Source organism: Castanea sativa, chromosome 10, assembly GCF_040712315.1.
Source record: "Castanea sativa cultivar Marrone di Chiusa Pesio chromosome 10, ASM4071231v1".
NCBI classification, from domain to species: Eukaryota; Viridiplantae; Streptophyta; class Magnoliopsida; order Fagales; family Fagaceae; genus Castanea; species Castanea sativa.
Window position 1 is genome coordinate 12,329,437 of NC_134022.1, and position 25,170 is coordinate 12,354,606.

The 25,170-nt window shown below is 37.1% G+C and overlaps 1 protein-coding gene across 1 annotated transcript; it reads left to right on the top strand.

Moving 5' to 3' along the window:
• Window positions 1–8,316: 8,316 nt before the first annotated feature.
• On the top strand, window positions 8,317–13,868 carry LOC142612044 (ethylene-responsive transcription factor 3-like). Its single transcript, XM_075784175.1, has 2 exons — window positions 8,317–8,373; window positions 13,500–13,868. Exons 1-2 carry the CDS (start codon window positions 8,317–8,319, stop codon window positions 13,866–13,868), a joined length of 426 nt encoding a protein of 141 aa, XP_075640290.1.
• Window positions 13,869–25,170: the final 11,302 nt, after the last annotated feature.

Genomic DNA, 25,170 nt, shown 5'->3' on the forward strand with positions numbered 1-25,170 from the left:
TTGTGTAATGGGACATCTCTCAAAAGAGTAATGCTAGAGACACATAAAATGACACAACTTTGTGCCACAACTCACATGACGAGTTGTGATTGGTAAAAATGTGTCCTCACATGAACCCACCATCACACATCTACCACTCACAATTTGCCACATGGCGAATTGTGCCATTTTATATGTCCCTTGCATTACTCCTCTCAAAATGTCATATTTTGGGCCCCTAATGATAATTGAAAGTTAGTGGCAAGTACTAAAGGTTGATGGGAGGTTTGGTTGGTTGAAGACGTTGATGGCTCTTCTTTTGAGGAACTCTAGATAATTTAGACCACAAAGAGAATCAAAGTATTGTTTTGAATCGTTGAAGAGGTAGCAAAACCATTAGAGACCATAGGAGAGATTTTTTTTAGATCAATAGCCAAAAAGGTAGTGAGAACGATCGAGACCAAGTCAACTGTCAGATTCGGGATGAGCTTAAGGGAAGTAGTATAGTTTTTAGAGAACACCACAACCGCAAACCTTGATGTCTCAATTGCCTTCATTAGTTCAGTCCAGATAAATTCCGATTTATACACATGAATCCCTTTAAGGTCTAAAGCAGTAAAGAGATGATTGGTAAAACTTTTGTGGGTATCTTCCACATGAAAACTAACGAAGACCTCATATTCATAGGTCAACGTTGGGGTCGATAAGTATGGGGCAAAGGTTTTTTTGCCATGGTGCCTGTTAATAGCAACTTTTGACTCTTTTTTTGTATAATTTAATTTTTGTCTTTATCTGCAGCTTTATATTATATTTTTAAGTTTGGGGTCAACTTTATAAAGAGAAAAAAAAAATATTACAATGACCAAAAGGACTAATTTTATGTCATTTTCATTTATTTATTTAATTTTTTTATTAAATGTGACCCACTTTTGTACAACCTTAATAAGCACCTGCGGTACTTGTAATCATTTGCCTTTTTGTTTTTGTCTTTTTTTATTTCTTTTTTGCTCTCTAGAGAGAACGCTTCTTGTGATGTCATTTTGACAATTTGGTATTTGGGAAAAAAAAATCTAAAATGCTAAAATGCAAAATTCAGTATTTACGTTTTACCAAAATTCATTTCAGTTCTCTAACTTTGTTTTTGTTTATTTCAATCATCTAAATTTCAAGTTTATTCAATTAAGACATCTCCATTAACTTTTATTATATACTGTGGTTAATTTTTCAATTTTTTAATCAATTTTTTCGTTTTTATATGAAGAGTAATGCTAGAGACACATAAAATGACATAACTTGTGCCATAACTTGCCTACATGGTGAGTTGTGAGTGGTAGAGGTACCTCTACCATGCGTAATGCTGGTACTACATAGAATGACACAACTTGTGCTACAACTCGTCCACGTGGCGAGTGGTAGAGGTGTGTCCTCACATGGACCCGCCATCACATCTCGACCACTTACAACTTGTCACGTGGGTGAGTTGTGCTGTAAGCTTTGTCATTTTATGTGTCCTTAGCGTTACTCTATCCAAAAATAGATAACATTGTAGCTCAAACAATCTAATTGTTTTTTTTTTTTTATCTTCTATGTTTGCACCCAAACTCTCTGTGTGTGTGTGTGTGTGTGTGTGTGTGTGGGTGTGTGTGTGTGCACGAGTGAGAGAGTAGGTATGTGATCCTTTTGAGAAGATTTCTCAAATCTTTAACCTTTTGATTTCTTGGATTGTACACAACTTCTTCATCTTCTCAAAAGCCAAACTCACACACCTAGTTGAACGGTGATAGATGGACTACTTTAAGAACCAAGCAATCGCTAGTCTTTTCTAGCTATGAATAGTGGAAGAAACTCTCACTTTTTTAATGGTTACAAGTCTTTTTCTTTTGATGAGAAAAATTCCAAATATTTGGCCCCTTGATGTTCTGGCCTTAGCATCTCGTTGAGGATTTCTTTGTTATTTTTATTTATTTAGTGCCCATAAAGATTCTTAATTTGATGGTTGTTGATGATGCGAAAAAAATTAGTAGGCTAGATGCTTCGAACTTGAAAGGACTACTTGCTGCTTTGGTGGTCTGAAAAAGAAAGAAAAACAATCAAAGGTGACCGGGGTTGCCGGCTAAGAACCCTCCGATGGAAAAGTTAGTTTTCTCTCTATAATTTCAGAGTTCCAACTTTTTGGGAAATGTAAACGTACCTTTGTTTTTGTCTGAATGAATGTTTATATAGTGTCCTAAGAACAGTTATCAAACTTATAACCTCCCTTGGATTTGAGGAGGTGTGAGGGTTCAAAGATAACTTCCACAACTGCTTGGGAGTTACATATTTCTCACCTAACCATTATTGGAAGTTACGCATGTAATAAGGAGTTGTACTACACGCTCAGGAATTTTTCCAAGTGTCTAGGGGTCCTCGTCCTGAGGACTTCCAACCGAGCGTACCTCGCATCTAAGGGAGGTCCCTCCTTTATGGACGACCCTTTCCATGGACGAAGTACATGATGACCCTAGACGACATGGCGGGGTTCTTGTGAAGCTTGACCGCGCAAAGCCTCATCCAAACATCTTCCTTCCTGGATGACCTTCATGGACGATTATTGGAGTTTACCTCCCATCAGTTGCCCCCTTGTATATGGAGGTCGTCTAGGAAGCATATAAAACGATGTCATTTTTTTTTGGACGCGTGTTTTTATGTTAGCTGGATGCGGGCCATGTGTCGTAGCTTCATTGGCAATTTGTTATGTCAATTTAATTTCTTGAGGGAAACGCCAAGTGGTGTGTCTTGATTGGTCACATAATTCGAGACACCATTTTTCAACGCCTATAAATAGCGGATTTCCTCTCATACCCTCTGCACTTTTTCAAATTTTCTTTTTTGACATCCTCGTCTTAGCGCCTCGTCTAGAAGTTTCTTGTGTCCGTAGTTCCCCTTCGTCTAGACTCAGGTATTTTTTCCATCCTCGTCCTCAAGTTTTTAGCTTTTCTTTAAAAAATGTTTGAGGTAACCCTTTCTTTGTCTAGCGATAGTGTTGCCAAAGCCATAGACGAGTATCATGACCCTAGTAGTTTTAGTGGGTCTAGCAATAGTAGTAGTGATTGCAATAGCAGTAGCAAGGGAAACACTACGGACGAGTATACGTCCGGCATTCCTGGGGTTCCCATAGAGGTACTTCAGGAAAGCCTTAGGACGAGGGCTGAGTCCTGGTCTAGGGCTGGTACTAGTGGTCCCTCATCTTCTGCTCAGGACGAGGAAGAGGTAGTGTATAGTTGTGCTGTCAGGGTTACTTCTAAGAAAGACGAGAGAAAGTTAGACATTCTTAAGACTTGGTATCAAATTCCTGAGGACTTGAATCCTAGGGTACCTGTGCGTGGTGAGTGGTGTTGTCAACCCCGTTTCGGTGTTGGTATTTATGAGGCTTACCTCTTAGGGGGTTTGAGGTTGCCCCTTAATGCCTTCGCCAAGAAACTACTTTCTATGTTAGGTCTAGGCATATGTCAGTTTAACCCTAATGCATGGAGGCTGATTGTCGCCATGCAAGTTTTATGGAGGGAAGTGTTTGAGGGGGATCGTCCTCTTACCGTGGACGAGTTCCTCTTTTGCTATAAGCCCTCTGAGATTAAAAAATCCCTTGGCTTTTACCAGTTCACAGCCAGAGGGAGAGATTATAGGCTGATTAAGTCCTTAGTCACCTCAGATAGGAAATGGAAGACGGAGTTTTTCTTCGTCTCTGGCTTTTGGGCTGGACGCCATATTGAGGTTGACAGGGACCCATTTCCTCCCTACATAGGAGAGTTAGGGAACCTTCGTCTTGAAGGTACGTCTATGGCTAAACCTTTATTTTTTTTGTTACTTTTGATTGTAGTCGTTTAATCACTTTCCTCTCCTTTCTTTTGTAGGTGCTAGACGACATCACTTGAGTAGGTTTAACCTTGAACGAGTCCAGAAAGCTCGTCTTCATCCTGAAAGGGACTTCCACTCTTTAGTCACTTATCAACGCCTCGCTACTTGGGGACTTGGTCCTGAGCCTTCCCCTCAAGCCTTTGCCCACGAGCGTACAGTCCGGAGACGTAAGTTCTTACTATGAGCAATTCTTTGTCATTTCTAGAAGTGGTTCTAACAAACTTCTCTGCAGGAATGGCTACCATGAAGGAGAATAAAGGGAAGGAGGTTATAGACGAGGATGTGGGGCCTAAGGTTCAGCCTCAACCTCGTCCTGCCCTTGGTGAGTCTCCTCGTCCTGTCCCAGAGGAGTCTCAACCTCGTCCCTCCACTGGGGACAAAAGGAAGAGCTTGTCTCTTGGGGTGGACTTGGAGAACATTCCAAGCAGACGCAAGGAAAAAAGGGCTAAGCATAGGTCGTCTAAGGCTAAAAACGCCCAAACTAAAGATGACCAAGCTGACCCTGTCCTCGTCCCCCAGGGTCATCTCGTCCAGATAGTAGATGTTGATTATGAACCCAAGGACCCCTTGTCTGAGTAAATCCCATCCAAGATCGTTGCTCCTGCCTCGTCTCAACCTTTTCAACAGGTTCCTCAGAACCTTCTCAAGGACGAAGATCTCGCCTGGGAAAGGTTCGAGAAAGCAGTGACAGACGAGGATGTGATGGCATGCTATGACATGTCTTTGAAGGATTTTGAACGTTCTGGCATTCATGACCTCTTCAAGGTACGCGTTTTTTTCGTATGTGCCTCGTCTTGTCAATTACATATAATCACATTCTAATAAAATCTTAATTGGCGCAGGCAATGTCAAAGTTTATCGTCGCGTCTAGGCAAGCAACTGAACTAGACAAGACGAGGATTATTCTAGAGAGGACGGTCCAAAAGGGGAAGGAAGAGTCCAAGAAGTGGGTTGAAGCGGCTGCCAAGGCCAAGGAGGATACAAGGAAGCTGAAGAGCAACGTCGAGGGGTTGAAGACAGACGCCAAAGAAAAAGACGCTCGTCTTGAGCTTCTCTAAAAGAATAATGACGAATTAAGTGCCCTCCTTGCAAAGGCTAAGGAAGACTCAGTTACGGAGTTTCAGGGGTCCAGACAATTCACTGATTTATTGGACTCCAACTACGCAGCTGGGTTTGAAGATTTCAGGGTGGAAGCCATGGAGAAGTTCCTTGAAATTGACTTCAGCCTCGTTAAGCTTAACCTTGGTGGGGCTGCTTCAAGTTTCCTCCTCTAGACGAGCTCAAAGGACGTGAATATTGAGGACGATGCCTCTACAAAGCCAGCTTAGGACGACCCTAATGCTATGCTCTTCCTGCCTGAAGACAAGATTTTTTATGTTTATTTATTCAAAGTGTTTATTTTGTTTCTTTGTTTTGGTCCTCTGTTTTTAGGACCTTCTTTAAGATGTATTTAGATACAATTCTCTCGTCTAGAGTAGTCTGGACGAGTTTATTAACAATTACCTTTTAAGGCTTACTTTGTAAGGGTTTTTGGGCGGTGGTCCTCTACCCTTTTTAATTTTTAATGAATGTCTATTTTTATCTAGCATTGAATTTTATTGTTTGGACGAGTTTATGCTTTGTTTTCACCATTAGATGTTATTGGCTTTTAAACAATGAGCATTCTAAGTGTTGTATGGTCGTCCATGAATTTTTATTATGGACGACCTACCTATGCATGGACGTCTTTGTTAGCCATTTTAATTTTTCTAAGTATGACTCGTCTCAGAAATGGTAACGATGATCATGCGTCCTTTTCCTCGTCCATGGCTAGACAGTTGGCATTCGTCTTTTGTCTAGACATTTGTGGTGTTCACCTCATCCTAGAGCACCTGGGCCTCTTAGCCATATGCTCGTCCATGGACAAGTTTCATTGTATGCCCTTTTCTCATCCGTTGACTTTCAGATGAGCATGCCTTAGCTTATTTTCCTTTGCTTTATCCTCGTCTAGAGGAAAGCTTATGAACGTTATATCCCTGCATCCAGAGATTTTCATTCATCTTAGGCTTTTGCCCCCCTTGTGGGTATTATTATGGAAATTAGATTTATGCATTAAATACATTAGAAATCCAAACCATATTATTATATGAACATTGTCCACAAATATGGCACGTGCTTATAAGCTAGCGCCTTATTAAAATACTTAAGAAAATACATAACCTCGTCTTTCACAAACCGGTCTGTAGACGGTGCAAAAGTTTAAGAACTAGTGCACTTTTTATTCTTAATGCACACCATAGTAGTAATAAAAACACAACAGTAAATATAAGTAAACACGTAGATCATAGCTGTAACTTCGTCCATAGCCGTAACCTCGTCTTTGCTTTCCCTCGTCTCCGCTCATTACTGATAGTACCTCCTCAGGTGCTCCATGTTCCAGAGATGCTCTAACTTCCGTCCGTCCAGAGCTTCCAGGTAGTAAGACCCATGCCTTTTGCAGTTGATTACCCTATAGGGTCCTTCCCAATTGGGTTCCAATTTTCCATGAGCTGGGTTCCTGGTTGCCAAGGAAACCCTTTTAAGAACGAGGTCCCCGACGTTGAAACGCTTGGGTTTTACCATGGCATCATGCTGCCTAGCCATAAGATTCTTGTATCTTGCTGTCCTTTGTTCCGCATCCATCCTTACCTCATCAATGAGATCGAGGTCAAGACGAAGTTGTTCTTTATTTTCTCTCTCCTGATACTTCATCACTCGATGGTTAGCCATATGAACTTCTGCCGATATGACGGCTTCACTTCCATAGGCTAGCTTGAAGGGGGTTTCTCCTGTCGGAGTTCTCACAGTCGTCCTGTAGGCCCAAAGAACACCTGATAACTCGTCTGGCCATATCCCCTTTGCCCCCTTGAGCCGAGTCTTGATGATTTTCAACAGGGATCGGTTCGCTACTTCTACTTGTCCATTTGCCAGTGGGTCGGAGGGTGAGGAATAGTGATTCTTAATTCCAAACTATTTGCAAAAGTCCCTGAAGGGTGCGTTGTCAAACTGACGTCCGTTATCTGATACTAGTACCCTGGGCACTCCGAACCTACATAGAATATTCTTCCAAACAAAATTCTTGACGTTTTGCTGAGCGATTTTTGCAAGAGGTTTGGCCTCCACCCACTTGGTAAAGTAATCAATCCCTACTACCAAAAACTTCATTTGTCTAGTTCTCGTGGAGGAAGGACCCAAGATATCCAGTCCCCATTGCGCAAAGGGCCATGGGGCCATCATCGAGGTCTGGTACTCCGATAGTTGTCTAGGAATGTTGCTATAGTGCTGACACTGGTCACACACCCTGACATAGGCCTTAACATCTGCCTGAATTGTAGGCCAGTAGTAGCCTGCACGGATGACCTTATGGATAAGCGATCTTACTCCTGAATGATTCCCATATGCTCCTTCATGAACTTCCCTCAAAACATAGTTTGACTCGTCCGGAGCCAAGCACCTTAGGTAAGGTTGGGAAAAGCCTCGCTTGTACAGCACTTCGTTTATAAGGACGTACTTGGTTGCCCTAACCCTTAACTTTCTAGCTTCGTCCTTGTCTTCTAGAAGCCTTCCATCTTTAAGATAGATTACTATTGGACTTATCCAATTTTCTCTCTCTCTCCTATTTGTTGTATGTCTGGAAGGTCTATGCTTGGCATATATTGGACCTTGTCGTACTCGTCCGTTATTCCTCCTGCCAAAGCTGCTTTCGCCAAGGCATCTGTTTCCATATTTTCCTTCCTAGGGAGTTGAACAAAACTTACTTCTGAAAACTTTCGTGTAAGCCATTTCACTTTGCTGAGGTATTTCTTCATCCGATCTTTCTTAGCATCACACATTCCATTTACTTGGTTGATGACTAGCTGAGAATCTCCTTTGACTATTATCGGCTCCGCCCCTAGGGACCTAGCCAATTCCAGTCCTTTGAGTAGAGCTTCGTACTCAGCCTCGTTATTGGTGGTTTGGTACTGTAGACGGGCTACGTACTCCAGCTTATCACCCTCTAGGGACTTAAGTATGACTCCAATCCCTCCTGCATATAGTGTGGACAATCCGTTTACATTGATAATGCACCTTTCAACACCCTCGTCTTTGTCCAGCTCGTCCTGGCTGAGGTGAACTCTGCAATGAAATCTGCTAATGTCTGCCCCTTTATCGCGCTCCTTAGAAGGTATCTAACGTCAAACTCGTTAAGTTCCACAGCCCACTGTATTAATCGTCCAGTAGCTTCCAACTTGTTCATTGCCTTCTTTACGGGATGACCCGTTAAGACGTTGATAATATGAGCTTGGAAATAATGCCTCAACTTCCTAGAGGCCATAATCAAGGCAAAAGCTAGCTTCTCCATCATTGGATATCGTCCTTCTACCCCTCTTAATGCGCGGCTTGTATAGTACACCGGTTTCTAAACTCGTCCTTCTTCTCTAACCAATGCCGAGCTTACAGCGTGTGGGGACACCACCAAATACAAATATAATTCCTCCCCAGGTACAGATGGACTTAGCAATGGCGCTGTCATGAGGTAAGTCTTCAGGTCTTAGAAGGCCCTCTGACACTCGTCTGTCCACTCAAATGCCTTCCTGAGGATTTTAAAGAATGGCAAACACTTGTCAGTAGCTTTCGAAACAAACCTGTTAAGGGCGGCAACTCGTCCGATAAGAGACTAGACTTCTTTGATGTTCTTCGGTGGTTCCATACTCAGTATCGCCTAGATTTTGTCCGGATTTGCTTCAATTCCTCTATACGAAACCATGAACCCCAAAAACTTCCCCAACAAAACTCCGAAAGCACACTTGCTTGGATTTAATTTTATGTTATACCGCCGAAGTGCATCGAAGGTGTCTTAAAGGTCGTCTAGATGCTTTCCCTTGTCCAGGCTTTTTACCAGCATATCATCCACATAAACCTCCACATTTCACCCGATTTAAGGATGGAACATATGGTTAACCAGTCTTTGGTAAGTCGTCCCCGCGTTCTTCAAACCAAAGGGCATTACCTTGTAGAAAAATAACCCTTGGCTAGTAATGAATGAGGTCTTTTCTTGATCTGCCTCATCCATCTTTATCTGGTTGTAGCCTGAGAAGGCGTCCATGAAGCTCAACAACCTGTGACCTGCCGTCGAGTCCACCAGCTGGTCGGAAAGCCTTGTTTAAGTCAGTAAAGTCCACGCACATTCGCCACTTGACGTTGGCCTTCTTTACCATGACTACGTTCGCCAACCAGTCTGGATAATAAACTTCGCGGATGAACTTTGCGGTAATTAACTTCTGAACTTCTTCTTTGATAGCATTATCTCGTTCAGGAGCAAAAACCCTCTTCTTCTGACGCACTGGTTTTGAGTAGAGACATACATTCAAACGGTGAGTAATGACACTCAGATCAATACCCGGCATGTCCTCATGACTCCATGCAAAGGCATCAAGGCTTTTCTTCAAAAACTGGACTAGAGTATGCTTTGCCTCTTCTTTCATGTTCGCTCTAATTCTAGTGAACTTCTCGGGTCTGCTCTCGTCCAAAGGTACATCTTTTAACACCTCAATAGGTTCGGCTGCGATCCTTCTCTCGTCTAGGCTTATTGTCTGGACGTGCTCGTCCATTGCTAGCATGGCTAGGTAGCACTCTCTAGCGGCTAACTGGTCTCCTTGTACTTGGCCCACATCGTGCTTGGTCGGTAATTTGACAGACAAATGATAGGTAGAGGTTACCGCCTTCCAACTATTCAAAGTTGGCCTTCCAATAATAGCATTGTATGATGATGCACAATCAATAACAAGGAAATTTACCTCTTTGGTTATTTGCTGGGGGTGCGCTCCAACCATCACTGGCAATGTGATGGTGCCCACAGGTTGCACCTTCATTCCTCCAAATCCCACCAATGGAGAATTCGCTGGTCGAAGTTGATCTCATCCTAGCCTCATTTGCTGGAAGGTGGGGTAATACAAAATGTCCGTCGAACTGCCATTGTCTACTAACACCCTCCTGGTCATGTAATCAGCAATAAGTAGGGTGATGACTATCGCATCATCGTGCGGGTGGTGAACTCATCCAGCATCCTCGTCCGTGAACGTAATGGCTTGCTCGTCTGCTTCCCTCGTCCTGGGAGATCGTCTAGACAGCTGGACGTTTTGCACCACTTTTAGGTATGTCTTCCTCAACTTAGACGACTGCGCTGTCGAGGTTCCTCCGATAATTACTCTAATTTCTCCAAGTGAGGGTTGTGATGACTCCTCCACCTTAGCCTTCAGTTTCTCGTCCCTCTGGTCTCGTCCAAGGAAATTCCTTAACTTCCCTTGTCTGATAAGATTCTCTATATGTTACTTTAAATCAAAGCACTCGTTTGTGTCATGCCCATGGTCTCTACGAAGTGGCAATAGTTGTTCCTATTGCGCTTGTTAGGATCTCCTTTCATTTTATCTAGCCACTTTAAGGATAAATCATCCTTGATCTGCATAAGCACCTGCTCTAGTGGCATATTCAGGGGTGTGTATTGCTGATTTCTCGCTGAGGAACTTGCCTTCCTACCATCCTTGTCTTTTTTCTCGACTACCCGAGCCTTCTTTGGACGAGGGCCCTGATCTGAGTAACGCTGGTGACCTGCTTCCAAGCGCTCTGCTCTCTTTCTCTTCTTGGCTATGATAGCGTCCTCGGCATTCATGAAATTCTGGGCCGAATGGACGAGTTCGGCCATAGTCTGTGGTTCCTGCTCGTAGAGCTTATGGATGAACAAGTCAGAGTTGACCCCGTTGTGAAAGGCGGCCAATAACAACTTGTCTTCCATTTCATCCACTGTCAAGGCTTCTCTATTGAATCGGGTAATGAAAGACCGTAAACTTTCGTTTTCCCCTTGCTCAATAGTCAGCAAACTAGAAGAGGAACGCTTGTGGCGTTGCCCTCCAATAAAATTATTGACAAACAACTTACTCAACTCCTCGAATGAGCCCACGGAATTTGGAGGTATTTTGCTGAACCACACTCGTACTGGTCCCTTAAGTGTGGTAGGGAAAGCTCTGCACATAATCTCGTTCGGGACCCCTTGAAGGTGCATGGTCGTCTTGAAAGTAGCAATGTGATCACACGGGTCACGATTTCCATCATACAAATCCAAGGAAGGCATTTTGAATTTCAGAGGTAGGGGGTGACTATTGATGGAAGTCGTGAAAATGGAGTCCGTTTGGTGAACTAAATCATCCACGGGGTTCGCCCGCCTCATGTTCTCTTTCATCTCATCCATGGCTTTTCTCATCTGGTCCATCTCCCTCTCCAAGTGTGGCACTCTTCTTGAAGTAGTACCCCTGGTCTGATTTTCGGACTCAACATTTTCTCCTCCACCTTCCTGACCCTGGGCTCGTCCTTCCGCGTGCCCATCATGGCGCTGCCTCCTTAGATTGATCTCCCTGTTCAACTCCTAATTTTGACGAGTTAATTCCGCCATATTGGCAGCCATGGACTGTATATGTTGAACAGAAGGCGGTTGCATGACAGGTGCTGATTGACGATCGCGGAGGGGATTACTAGAAGCATCTCTACTCTCCTGGTGGCCTGGGCTAGTAGCCCTTGATCTTGTTCGAACCATTTAGCCTTTTGTCTGGGAAAGGCTAACGTTGAAAACAGAACAGATAATCGAACGAAAAGAACACTGATTTCCCACAGACGGTGCCAACTGATGATGCGAAGAAAATCAGTAGGCTGGATGCTTCGGACTTGAAAGGACTACTTGCTGCTTTGGTGGTTTGAAAAAGAAAGAAAAGAAATCAAAGGTGACCGGGGTTGCCGGCCAAGGATCCTCCAATGGCAAAGTTAGTTTTCTCTCTATAATTTCGGAGTTCCAACTTTTTGGGAAATGTAAACGTACCTTTGTTTTGTCTGAATGAATGTTTATATAGTGTCCTAAGAACAGTTATCAAACTTATAACCTCCCCTGGATTTGAGGAGGTGTGAGGGTTCAAAGATAACTTCCACAACTGCTTGGGAGTTACATATTTCTCACCTAACTTTATTAGAAGTTACGCATGTAATAAGGAGTTGTACTACACGCTCAGGAATTTTCCCAAGTGTCTAGGGTTCGTCCAGGGGTCCTCGTCCTGAGGACTTCCAGCCGAGCGTACCTCACATCTACGGGAGGCCCTTCCTTTATGGATGACCCTTTCCATGGACGAGGTTCATGATGACCTTGGACGACATGGCGGGGTTCTTATGAAGCTTGACCACACAAAGCCTCATCCAAACATCTTCCTTCCTGGACGACCTCCATGGACGATCATTGGAGTTTACCTCCCGTCAGTTGTGGTTAGTATTTGATGGGAATGACTTGGATTAATGTATTTTGTATTGAATGGATTGGGCTCCATAGTTGAATGCTTTGCAATCTTGTCCTCTTCACTTTTGATGGATTGGGCTCCATCATTGAACATTAATGTTCAATGAAAGGTATTCTCAAAAAAAAAAAAGTTCAATGAATGGATTTTTATGTTTCGTTAGGAATTTGGACGAGAAACCATCATGAAGTTTGCTTCTTTCCTTGAAAAATAAAATAAAATCAAGATTCATTCTTAAAAGCTAAAAAACCCATGTTTCAAGAGAAAAATTGTTTAAATTGAGCGTATGTTAAGACGGTTAAAGAAGAAATAAAATTGAATGAAAGAAAGATATTTAAATGAAATAGAGTTTTAGAATAATAAGTAGGATGTAAGATGTTTTGAAAATTGATTTGTTATTTTTTTTTTTAAAGTGATTTGTTATTACATAAGAAGTACGTTTTTTATTCAAAAGTATATTTTTATTCTATATATATTAATAGCTAAAGCTCAGAGAAAATTAAATTAGAATTTAATTGGATTTTTAATTTTGCTCCATGTGTCCTATTTAATATTTAATTTTAGGCGTAAATGCACTTTTAGTCCCTACATTTTGGGGTCATTTTTATTTTGGTCCATACATTTTTATATCACCACTTTTAGTCCCTAAATCAATTAACGTGTTCCATCTTGGTCCTAACCGTTACTCACTTAACAGAAATTGCTGATGTGACAAATGGCATCCACTGTTGGCACATTAAATGCTGACGTGGCCAATAAAATAATATTAATAATGCCACATCAGCTTATAAATAAAAAAATTATTTATTTATTTTAACTAAATAAAAAAATTAAAAACAAATTGTTTAAAAAAGAAATTAAATTAATTAAATTTAAAAAAAAATTCTTTACATTATCTTCTTCCCAGTCATCATGAGTTCTTCCTAAAATCAAGAACATGCCAACATGATACACGCAAAAATCAAAAGTCACAGATTTACAAAATACAAAGAGGTTCAAAGATTCAAAGAACACAAACCCAAACTTAACCCTCAATCTCTAGCAAACCCAGAACATCATATGAAAAATCAAACCCTCCATACAAACATCAAACCCATTTCCCTTTTCAATTTCTCTTCGCTATCACTTGCTCATTCACCAAACTATTTTATCTCCGTTTTGTTTCATTTTTCAGATCAGTGATCACCTAAATCGAATCCCGATTGGCTGATCATTCCCAGACTTGAAAACAAGAAATCTATGTGCGGTTGATTTTGAAATAAGATGTGAGTGAATTATTTCCCTCTCATCGCTCCTCAGCTAGCAACTCTTCCAGCAATCAGAGATGAACAGCCCAGATTTTCTTCTTCTGCCAGTACTAAGTTCCATCCTATTCAACCCAACAGGCCAACGACAAGTAGTATGAGCGGTACCGTCGAGTCGTTTAGTGGCCCTAGGGTTGTTTCAAATCCGGTCACAAGGGTCAAGATCGTGAACCCTGTTGCACCCGATGATTGCCGTAGCGACTGCGACTCGTCGTCCTCGGTGGTTGATGATGATAACGACGACTACTGTGTTCTCACCTCCTCGTTTCGTAAGATCCAGCCATTCGATCTGAATCTACCTCCTCCGATGGATGAAGATTTCGGCATCGATGATGATCTTCAAGCCACCGCTTTGTGTCTCTGATTGCGGATCTAATGGTCAACTTTTTTTCTTTTTCTTTTTTTAACTTTGTATTTTGTAGATCTGTGCCTTTTGATTTTGTGTTATTCATGTTGGCAGGTTCTTGATTTTGAGGAAGAACTAGTGATGACTGGGAAGAACATAATGTGAAGAATTTTTTTTAATTTAATTTCTTTTTTAAACAATCTGTTTTTAATTTTTTTATTTAGTTAAAATAAATAAATATTTTTTTATTTATAAGCTGACGTGGCATTTTTAATATTATTTTATTGACCACGTCAGTATTTAATGTACCAATAGTGGACGCCATTTGCCACATCAACAATTTTTGTTAAATGAGTAACAGTAAGGACCAAAATGAAACGCGTTAATTGATTTAGGGACTAAAAGTGGTGAAATGAAAATGTAGAGACCAAAATAGAAATTACCCTAAAATGTAGGGATTAAAAGTGCATTTACGCCTTAATTTTATACCAAGTAAATTACTAAGTCTAAAAATCGAAAAGTCCAAATCCAATTAGATTCTAAATTGGTTTTCAATTGGAGTCTAATTTTCTGCCACGTGTCCATCTAAGTTTTTAATTTTTGTGGCAAGTGAATTATTGAGTGTAAAAACAAAAGAGTTTAAAATCAATTAAATTCTAAATATCTCTCTCTCTCTCTCTCTCTCTCTCTCTCTCTCTCTCTCACACACACACACACACACACACACACACATAATAAGAAACCCGTACATATTTTAGAAATGTATAGTTTAAAAAAAGTGTAAGTTAATACCATACATAATTTGAATCTCTTCTAAAAAAAATGTATAATTTAAATCATATAATTGTGATTATTTTTAATTATACTCGTACATATGCACGGGACTACACTTACTAGATTATAGCAGTACACTTCCTAATAAGTGAATACCATGTAGGAGGTTGGTGGGACCATCTATGGCAAAAGAGTATAAATTGAATTATATGACATTCACTTGATAGATTATTATTTGACAAATACAAATTTTCTGCACTACTTTTTGTGTTTCATCAATTACAATATGTCATGTGTTAGATTTATTTTCACATATTAAACTTTAATTGTTTTACAAGGAAAATAAAATAAATGCGTAGTAATATGTGATTGGTGGAACACAAATAGTTGTAAAGTATCCGCGACCTGGAGAAATTATATAGTCCTCATGGTGGACCACGTCATTTGTCTAAAATTCCAGCAAAAAACTCTTACATATTTAAAATTGCTGAGTCAGTATTCAGTTTTTATTTAAAACTCCATAATTTTAAACAGATGAGAGCCTTTTACTGGAATGATAGACCATATCACTTGTCCACCATGAGAACCTTATAATTTCTCCATGACCTAGGTGACTTGGTATTCTTGTTACAATGTTGGAAAGTATAATTGAGTTTCCGAGTCATTGAAGGCAATACACCAAGATATTAATTGCTAGAGAAAACCATAAAATATTAGTTAATAAACTAAGAGAGTATTAATTGTTAGAGGAAACTATGGGATTGTTGCAATCAATCAATATAAGATTAGAATTTAGAATTAAGGTTTTTTTTTAAGAGAAGATTAGAATTGAAGTTTTTTTTTTTCGGAGATAAAGGGATGGAGAAGAAGGGAGTGAGAAAACAAGACTTACAACACTAGTACTTACAAAAAGGCCTAAACTTTATAAGTACTAGTGAGATTTATAAACTAAAAACTCACTCTCAAACTGACCGATGTAGTACTTTAGACCAACTGAAGTTGTAATTGACTTTTGTGTGCAGTCTCCACAATAAATATGGATTCTATTGTAATATATTGGAGTATCAAAAACAGTGAAGGAGTAAGTGTTTATCCCTTTAAACTCACTTTTTGTAAATATAAACTATAAGATCAAATCATGTAAACTCTCATATTTTCTTTCTCTTTCTATATAAATATAGATTACAAGGTTAAATCACGCAAAATCTCGTGCTTTCTCTCTTTCTTTCTTCTTCATCTTCTTTCTTCTTTTTTTGCCTCGCAACATCACAAGTTTTTACCAAAAGAGATGAATATCGTTTTGAGGCCCACTAACTTCCAAACCTCTTTCTCAAAAAAAATTAAAAAAAAACCTTCCAAACCTCACATGTATGTCAAAGAATTTTTCCAAATTTTAAAACCAAAAGAAAGTTCTTGTATGAAATACAAATTCTTTCACTATGCCAGGAGCAATGCTATTGATAAGCTATTGATAAAGTACGTTGGTAATGGTAATACTAATGATACCGTCCTACTAATATTCTTATTGCTTCTCAAAAAAGGAAAAGAAAATAATATTCTTATGTAAAAAGAGTAGATAATGATTTTAAGAATAGGAAAAATTATTGATAAAAAAGGAACAAATTAAGGATTAATTACTATATTTAAAATTCAGATTAAATTCTAATTTCATAAGATTAGGACACATTTTATACTCAAAATATAACTATTTGCAATTATAATTTAAATAACTTTTTTTTAAGAAACAAATACACACACAACAGGGAGGGATTTAAAAATAACTTTAAATTCAAATATAAATTTAAAATCCATAAAATTTGGACACGCGTTTTTTTAACTTAAAAATAACTACCGGAGATTACAACTTAAAACTATTATATTTTTTTTTTTAATTTAAAAAAGGAAGAGTATTCGAACAAAGAGTGAAGAATCTAATACCATATTATGCTATTTGGGAGTGAGAAACTAATACTAAATTATGCTATTCAAGTAAAACAAAGAAGAAGAAGGCCACTATTGCCAATAATTTTCGAATTAAATTTGAGGGAAGCCCCAACTCAAAGTTCTTCTTGATCATGACAAGAAGAGCAAAAAGTCATTAGCAAGATTGTCAGTCACAAGTCACAAATATTCTCTTAAATTTTTTTATTAATTTCTTCCCGGTCATAAATCTCATTAAATAACAAAGTGGCTTTAATTAGTCTAAACAGCGTGCACGTGGCTCTAGTTAACAAATTGATATATTTTCCATTTAAATAATAAAGGGGAGCTTAACTACTTTGAATGAGCTCCGAACAAGGTTACAAGAATCCTAGTTTTAAAATATGTTTGTAATTAGACCTGGTAGAAGTTTTGTCACTCAAACTTGTCTGACTTGGTAGTTGTAGGGATAAAGGGCCCAAATGTGGGTATTGGGCCATGGGTTGTGTCCGAGAATATTAAGTAGTCCGAGGATAGGTAATAGTGACGGAGACCTACAGGATAGTGGTTCGTGGAAGGAGTTTGATCATGAAGAACTGGAAATGTTGTTCAAGGAGAAGTGCCTTCTTGGCTAAATAGAGTAGAGGTCATAAGTCCAACCTTTCGTCAAGAACAATGCAACAAACAATCATTCATGCAAGGATAAACATCAAGTGGGGATAAGACAAAAGAAAGTTGGGAGATATCTGAGAAGAAAGCTACTACCACCGCATTGAATGCTCTACAGCTAACTTTTGGGGAATACAAAGAAGGAAAATCTCATTACAAGGGAGGAGAGAGAATTGGAAGATAAATCACTGTACACCCAAGAATTGTAATTATGGTTCAGTTTAAGAGAAATATATAAGAATCACCTTCCTCGGACTTTGCCGAGGAGGATTTTCCTTGTTTAAACTGTTTGTTTCATGCTTTCTAATAACTACTAACCCATTGTGATCATCATACATTTAACTCATTGAAAGTTTAGTTTCATATCCACTCTCTAAAAATTCATTGATTTGGGTTCTTTGGGCCATTGACATTTTCTTTTGGGTTTTGGGAGCAAAACGTGTTCTTACAATAGTTAAGCTTCAACCTTGTTTTTTTAATTAATTCTATTTTTTATATATATAATTTAGTTAAGCTTCAACATGGTACAACTTTAAGCAATATTACACTATCTTATAACTTTTTATTGACTTAATATATTCATGATCTTATTGTTGGATTATATATTTTCTACATTCTTAAAACAAATATTAAATTTTATGTCAACCAAGTGTTATTTACTATTTCATTTATATGTTTTTTTTTATGCATATTTTTAAAATATAAAACTCAAAATTTATATATAATAGAGATGAGATAGTTATTAATCTCAAATTATCTTGAAATTTAATTTGCAAGCATAGAAAGAATATAATTCAACTGTGGTTTTAAAAAAAATTGTATCCAATAATATAAATATATATATATATATATATATATATATATATATAAAATGATAACATTAAATATAACCTGAAATTTTTTTTAAGAGATATTACAATATGCTGCTAATCTTGCAGCTCGAATTTTTTCCCTACCCCCAAGCATTTTGTGCATAGGAGGTGACAATTCAATTATAAGGCATTTGACAATATAACTTGTTGAAGTCATAAACCCAAACTTTTGTACATACAAAATAGAAGGCAAATTAATAAATGAATGTAAACCCATGGGTAGTAACCGGAACTTTGATTTAAGACCACTCAGCTAACAAATAAAATAAACCCAAAAACAAGAATATGATTTAGACTTAGGTAAAAAGTTGATTTAGATGTTATATATATATATATATATATATATATATATATATATATATGATCATTGTTGTTAACCTCTTACAATATTTTTACCCAATTATCAAGAAATCCTTTTACATCATCTACCAACCATGTAACAAGTTGGGATTACCTAAAGGCTCAAGCAGGCTGTTTCTTCCAAGAAATCTGTTTTCTATTCTTTTTTCCTTTCATCCATCATTATGATATTTTCCCTTCTAGTGAGGGATTATACATACATCATTTCAAGTCAGCATGATTTTACGAAAGGATAAGGGTGTTCCCATATGGTGGGGACCATTGATTCTTGAATTTTTATCATTCTTTCGTTTTCCCTTATTGACTACGGCGTTGTCCCTGATCTCGTGGAACCAAAATCAAAATCATACACATCAATCCTAATTCCTAACCTTCTATTCTAAGTTTAGATAAAAATTGTTCCTCAAAAAAAAAAAAAGTTTAGATCAAAATAGCCACATATATAATCTCATAGCTTGATGACGACTTCCATGGATGCAGAAATAGGGGATTTTGAAGGTAAGCTTCCTTGAAAAATAAAAAAGTGCTCTTCAAGTAATTTGAGCAAATGTTGAGATCTTTAACAAAATTATACAACATAACATTTTTTTTGTTTTAAAGAAGTAACTTCACGTTTGATCTTTAAAGTTTGTTCAATATTTTAAACTCATCCCTCAAATTTCAAAAATAACAATCTTATCCTTAAATAATGCAAAATATTTAAATTTGGTTTGTACTTCTTCTTTTCTTTTTGACAAATAAAGGTATCAAAAACTTTTCAAATATCTGAATCTAATTATTTCCTCAGGTATATCCGTCTCACACACATGAAATTATTAGAAGGAGGAATTCCTTAAGAGTAGCTTCAAATAGATAAAACCTCAAAATCTTATTGATATCATAAGGTCTTAGAAATCACTTAGCTAACTCCTTGAAATTGGTTCATACATGTTAATATATGTTAATATGGAGTTTGGTGTGTTTTTTTTTAAATGAGAGTTTGATGTGTTATCTAATTGGACACACAATTACAAAAGAGAGACATTAGATAATTAAAATTAACAGATATATACATATATATATATATATATATAATACTTAAATAACGACCATGATGACTCACTATTGTCACGTGGTATTGATATTGACAAACATTGGCTGATAGCAGGTAAATTGAATCACATGTTAGAATCGATTTCTAAGATTATAAACCTCTTTTTTTTAATCCATTTTTTATATCCTTTTATTTTTCCACCTTTTTTTTATCCACCAAAAAAAAAAAAAAATTCTTCAATTAGTTCAGGTCCATATAATGAACGCTAAAATTTTTAGTGTATTTAAAGGCCAATTTGGTGCCTTTAGAACTCTAAAAAGAGAAGAAGATTGAAATATTAAGAAAAACTTTTAAACCAATTATAGTGATGCTCTTTTTAAAAATAAACAAACACACGACGTACATGCATGCATGCATGCATACATACATACATACATACATACATACATACATACATACATATATATATATATATATATATATATAAAAGACAACACCAAAAAGGCCTATTGGTGCAGTGTAACTTTCGGGGTCTTCTGTGTGTACACGTTTTTATTTTTTTGTTAGGTTCCTTTTGCCTCTCGGACAGTTTTTATTTGAAAACTTTGAAGCCGGCATTACGCACTAGGTTTCGCGCGGCGTGAAAGGTTGAATTTTTTGTATGTGAATGCTACTTGAAATTTAAACAAAAAGTCCTTTTCCGATTTCTTGACTACAGAAAGGTCACAAAGGGATTTGTTATGCATTCACATTTCTCATTTCACACTTCTCAATTGGTGTCTACTTTATAGTTTTCTAATCATAAATTATAATTGTAATTTGTAAATTAAGAGAGAGAGAGAATAGGTAAAGTTTCTTGACAAGCAATAACTGTATTTTCCTTTTTCTTTTTAATGATGTGATAATTGTGACTTGAGAATTAGATATTGATATCGTGTTTAGGATTTATTTGGTCGCAATATTTTCTAATTTTTTAAAATTTATTTATTACTCTAAACTTTTGTACCTAATCCAAAATATTTCAATTTATTATACAATAGGAAGAAGGGGTCTGTTCCATATGAAATCACACTTAACAACTGCAAGTCTGCCACAAATATATAAGAATTTTCATGACTCAAGGATTAGATATTGGGATTAAGACCCTTAGAATATTTAGGTAACTTCATTGCATAGTTCTTAAAATCTTATATTTTCATTTTACTATTAAATGAAATTAATTTTATCACATCATCAATAATTTAAATAGATACTCAAATTACAATAGTTGACGTTCGTTTAAGTGTTAATAATGTGTTGATTAATTCTATTAAAAAAATTTAATATTGTGATAGATTCCAATATGCTTATTTTTAAATAAAGAGTTAGGATTTTAGAACTCCATTATATAGTTACCTTGAGAACTATAAAGGATCCTAATCCTAATATAGTAATATCTAAAAAAAATTAATTGAGCCTTTTTAAGTTTAGATTCATGAAGCTATATTATATATAAAGACACTTTACACAAAATTAAAGATGGAATGACATCTAGCTTAAAATTGAACTTAAATTAAAATTTATTTATTTATTATTATATTATTCAACTTTTATTTATCTTACCTCAAAATGTGAATAAAATTGATATTTCATGTTAATTTAATTCATTTAATAAATTTGTGTTTGTCTTACTTAAGAGAACGAAATGATTCTCTTCTATTCATTTTATAATTTTCATTCCTTCTATTAAACTCTCAAACATTGAAATATATAGAATATATCTTCAAAATTCATTCTTTATATATTCCCTTCTCCCACCAAAGGAGGGAGCTGTTACCTTAACCATTCATCATTGAACAAATATATAATCTCTCTCTGTTTTTTCTTTTTTTTCTCTTTTTTGTTGAGAATCAACATATATATAATCAGGGATTGGCAATATGGAAGGTTGTGTATAGGGGTGGCAAAATTGGACACGACTTGTAAACCCGATACGATACGATACAAAATTAGCAAGTTATGAGTTGAGGCTTAATGGATTAGTATCAAATTCGGGTTAACATGACTGATATGTTTAATGAACGAATTGGGTTAGTGTTCAATCCATGGAACTCGTTTGACTTGTCTAACTCATTTAATTAAATGACAATTTAACAATATACCCTTCAAATCTTAGATATATAAACTTATAGTTGTTGTGGTTTATTTTATTTGACATATTATGATTGATTATTTGTGATTTTGAAATATGTTTTAGTTTTGAATGATTATTTGTGATGATGTTACTCATTAGTTTTGAATTTTATATTAAAAATATTTATCTTTTTGGTTTTTCATAATTCAATTTGGTTAATACTTTTTTTTTTCATTTTGATAAAATCTGATAAACATGTCAATATGATTGACCCGTTTAATAAATAGGTCGTGTTAAGGTTGAAGAATCTTAACTCATTTAATAAACATGTTGGGTTAGTATTGATCCATATAGTTGGATACTCATAAGTCGACACGACACGATTCTGACACACAAACATGAATTGCTACTCTTAGTTGTGAAAACATTTACTTTGTATGAAAACATCCTTGCAACTAGGGTGTTCGCGGTGCGGTTTTAGGCCATTTTTAGCATTGTACTTTGCGGTGCGGTTTAGCTAAAACCATAACTGCACTGCACCTTATTTTTGTGGTCACATGTGCAGTGCGGTTTAAAGTTTAACCAAAACCATAATTGCACCGCACCTCAATTTTGCAGTTACATATGTGGTGTGGTGTATAAGATGTGGTTTGAATGATTTGAAGTTGGTATATTTTTCAAATTTTGGGATTTTTCTACCCAACTCAAAACTAATTTTTCCCTTTGTTTTGGATTAAGTTTTAAACTATTGAGCTAAATTTTCTTTATTTTGGGCTGACTTTCCTAAAAGCACTTACTAGGGTTATCAAACAACTTCTTTTTTTTTTTGAAAACTAGGGTTTTTAAACTATTGTTAATATATTTAATATTAAAAATAATTAAATATATTAATATATAGAAAGGGTGCGGTACCGCAAACCGCACTGCATCATGTGGTGGTGTGGTGTGGTGCACTATTACTTGCGGTGCGGTACGATTATGCCATTTTGTGGGCGATTTTGGTGTGGTTTGTACGGTTTATGTGGTTTGGTGAACACCCCTACTTGCAACATTTGATAATATGCTAATCAAATATTTATCCAAAAAAATAAAGCTAATCAAATGAAACTATTTTTTGCTCAATAATCAGACTCGTTTAGAGTGTTTGTATATATATATATATCAACCAGCTACCTTTCTTCTAGACCCTTTTGAAACTTCTCACCGAGAGAAGTCCACAAACAACATCTTAAACCAAAAAAGAAAATAAGAAAAGAAAAGCTGATAAATCCAAAGTCAAAGTTTCAAAGGACTTTTCTCTTCATTTTTCTATTTCAAACTTGAACTGGGTCTGATGTTGCTCCTATTTATTTATTTATTTAATTTTCCCTGAATTGATGTTGGTCCTACTTGAAACATGATTTTTTTTTTTTTTTAATTTAAGAAATAACGAGTCCATGATTAGCGAAATTGTTTGAAATGCAATTAATCAGGTCTTCGTTCTTGACCAAGTCTAACATATTTTTGCCCCCTCAAAAAAAAAAAAGTCTACATATCAATAGTTAATTTGTCTGTTTATAATGTTCAACCAAAAGCCTAAATAGCAGTTGCTTGTCGGTTTGCGGAAGACTACAATGAAAAAAAAAAAAAAAAATTTAAATTGAAGCACATGTAATTCAGCTGAAAGGATATAGTATATAATTATAACTCTGCGTAAAAACGTGGTCTAGTTCTCTCTAACTTGCAAGTTGCAACTGGTTTGTTCACTAATTAATATACCTTTAACAACTTTTATAGCTACAATTACGGAGACAAAATTTTAACATTTCATTAAAATCATTATAAAAAAAAAAAGAATTGAATTACAAAACTGTTTTCTATATTAATTAAAAGTTAATTGAATTACAAATCTCTTTATTATATGAATTTAATTAATAAAATTTTTCTTTATTTGATAGATAATGTATTAGATGACATTTTGCTTCATTCAATTATTATTAAAATTTTCTAGATGAATGAATAAAATAGGACGGAATGAATAAAGTAAAAGTGTTATTTCTATAATATTTTTATAACAAATATAAATAGTAAATTTTATTAGCATTAATTTGAACTTACCACTTAAATTATTTTTTGTCCACAAAAAACATTCAATTATAATCCACTGTAGGGGTATTGGGCCCAATAGCATATGAAGGATGGCCCAACGAAGTATTTTGGGCTGGAAACCCAAAATCCGAAGACATCAAAATGGCCGTGGACTATTTACATATCCAAACACGTCCGAGGAGTAGATTTGTCCTCGGATTTCAAGGCCGAGGACATAGAAAGAGAAGTTTGGTATCCCTGGGTTATATTATAATGAGTCCTACAATTATGGGGATGCACGGTATACGTGGAGGGCGAGAGAAAGAACGGTGGAATGTCTAAAAAATGCTGCTACCGCCCATACATTAAAAGCTTCTGTAAATTGATACACCGACCGTATAGTATGATGGAAGGATGGGACCAAAGAAGCTTCGGAACTTGGTCCCTAATCCCAGCGGGCGTTAGGGAAGAATGGATGGGACAAGTATCCAAAAAGGGGGATTGCAACCAGAAAAGTGGAAGGTGATGAAGGGAAAGGAAAGGATATAAATAGGCGGAAAGGCATACGAAGAAGGGAGAGACTTCGAGTAAAAGAGATAGAGCCAATAGTAAATGATAATCAACACTTGTATCCAAACTTGAGAAATATCATTAGAAACCATCCTCGGACACAATCAGGACGATTTCGTCTTACTCTTTGCAAACGATTCTTTGTTCTCTTCTGGGGCCCAAAGCCCGTTCTTTTTGTAATTGTCTAAACCATCCTTGAAATCTAAATTACAAGCCCATCCTCTACAAATTCATTGTAAAGAAAGGTCTTTCAAGCCCATTTTTCTCCCGAGTCGTAGTTTGGGAACTTGAATTGTGACCTTACAATTGGCGCCGTCTCGTGGGGATTTAGTCTTTAAGGAAGTTTAGGACATCATGGTAGGATCGGACCACAACGCGGTGCGAGTCCGTGGGCTCTCGCGTGAGGATCTCTCCTTGCATCCTCGATCACGGAGAGAACCGAGAGGGAAGTGTACATACTACACATACCATCGAAGTGCAAGTCATTCGCAAGGAGGAAGCAGAGCTCCTTATGAAAGAAATGCTGTGGCCATGCAGAAGGAGATTGACGGCCTAAAGAGGAGATTGCGCCACGAGAGGCGAAGGAGAACTCCTCCGACCTCTCGACCCCTCTTCGGAAGGATCCGAGGATGACAATTACGGGCAAAGATCAGGAACTCCCCAGGTGAATATGCCTCTTCCGAAGAAGACAATCCGCATGGGAGACGTGGCAGGCAGACTACCCCTGGGGCTTAGGAAATGACGCAATGGGAAGAGCATTGCACCAAATCTCCTGTGTCACCCTCGCCACAGATTGGAAGAAGGAAGGTTGCCTCGGCGCTTCACACAACCGGCCTTCACTCTTTACAATGGTCGGACGGATCCTGTAGAGCACGTAAGCCACTTCGGCCGCAGAATGGCGGTCTAACATTCCAGGAATGAAACTTTGTTATGCAAGATTTT

What these genes read in the sequence shown, in the direction of transcription:
- LOC142612044 (XM_075784175.1), top strand. Translation starts at nt 8,317, where the DNA reads ATGCCGAGCTTACAGCGTGTGGGGACACCACCAAATACAAATATAATT. An exon ending in CAAATATAATTCCTCCCCAG is followed by an intron (nt 8,374 to 13,499) that starts GTACAGATGGAC and finishes ATCGCTCCTCAG; the next exon opens with CTAGCAACTCTTCCAGCAAT.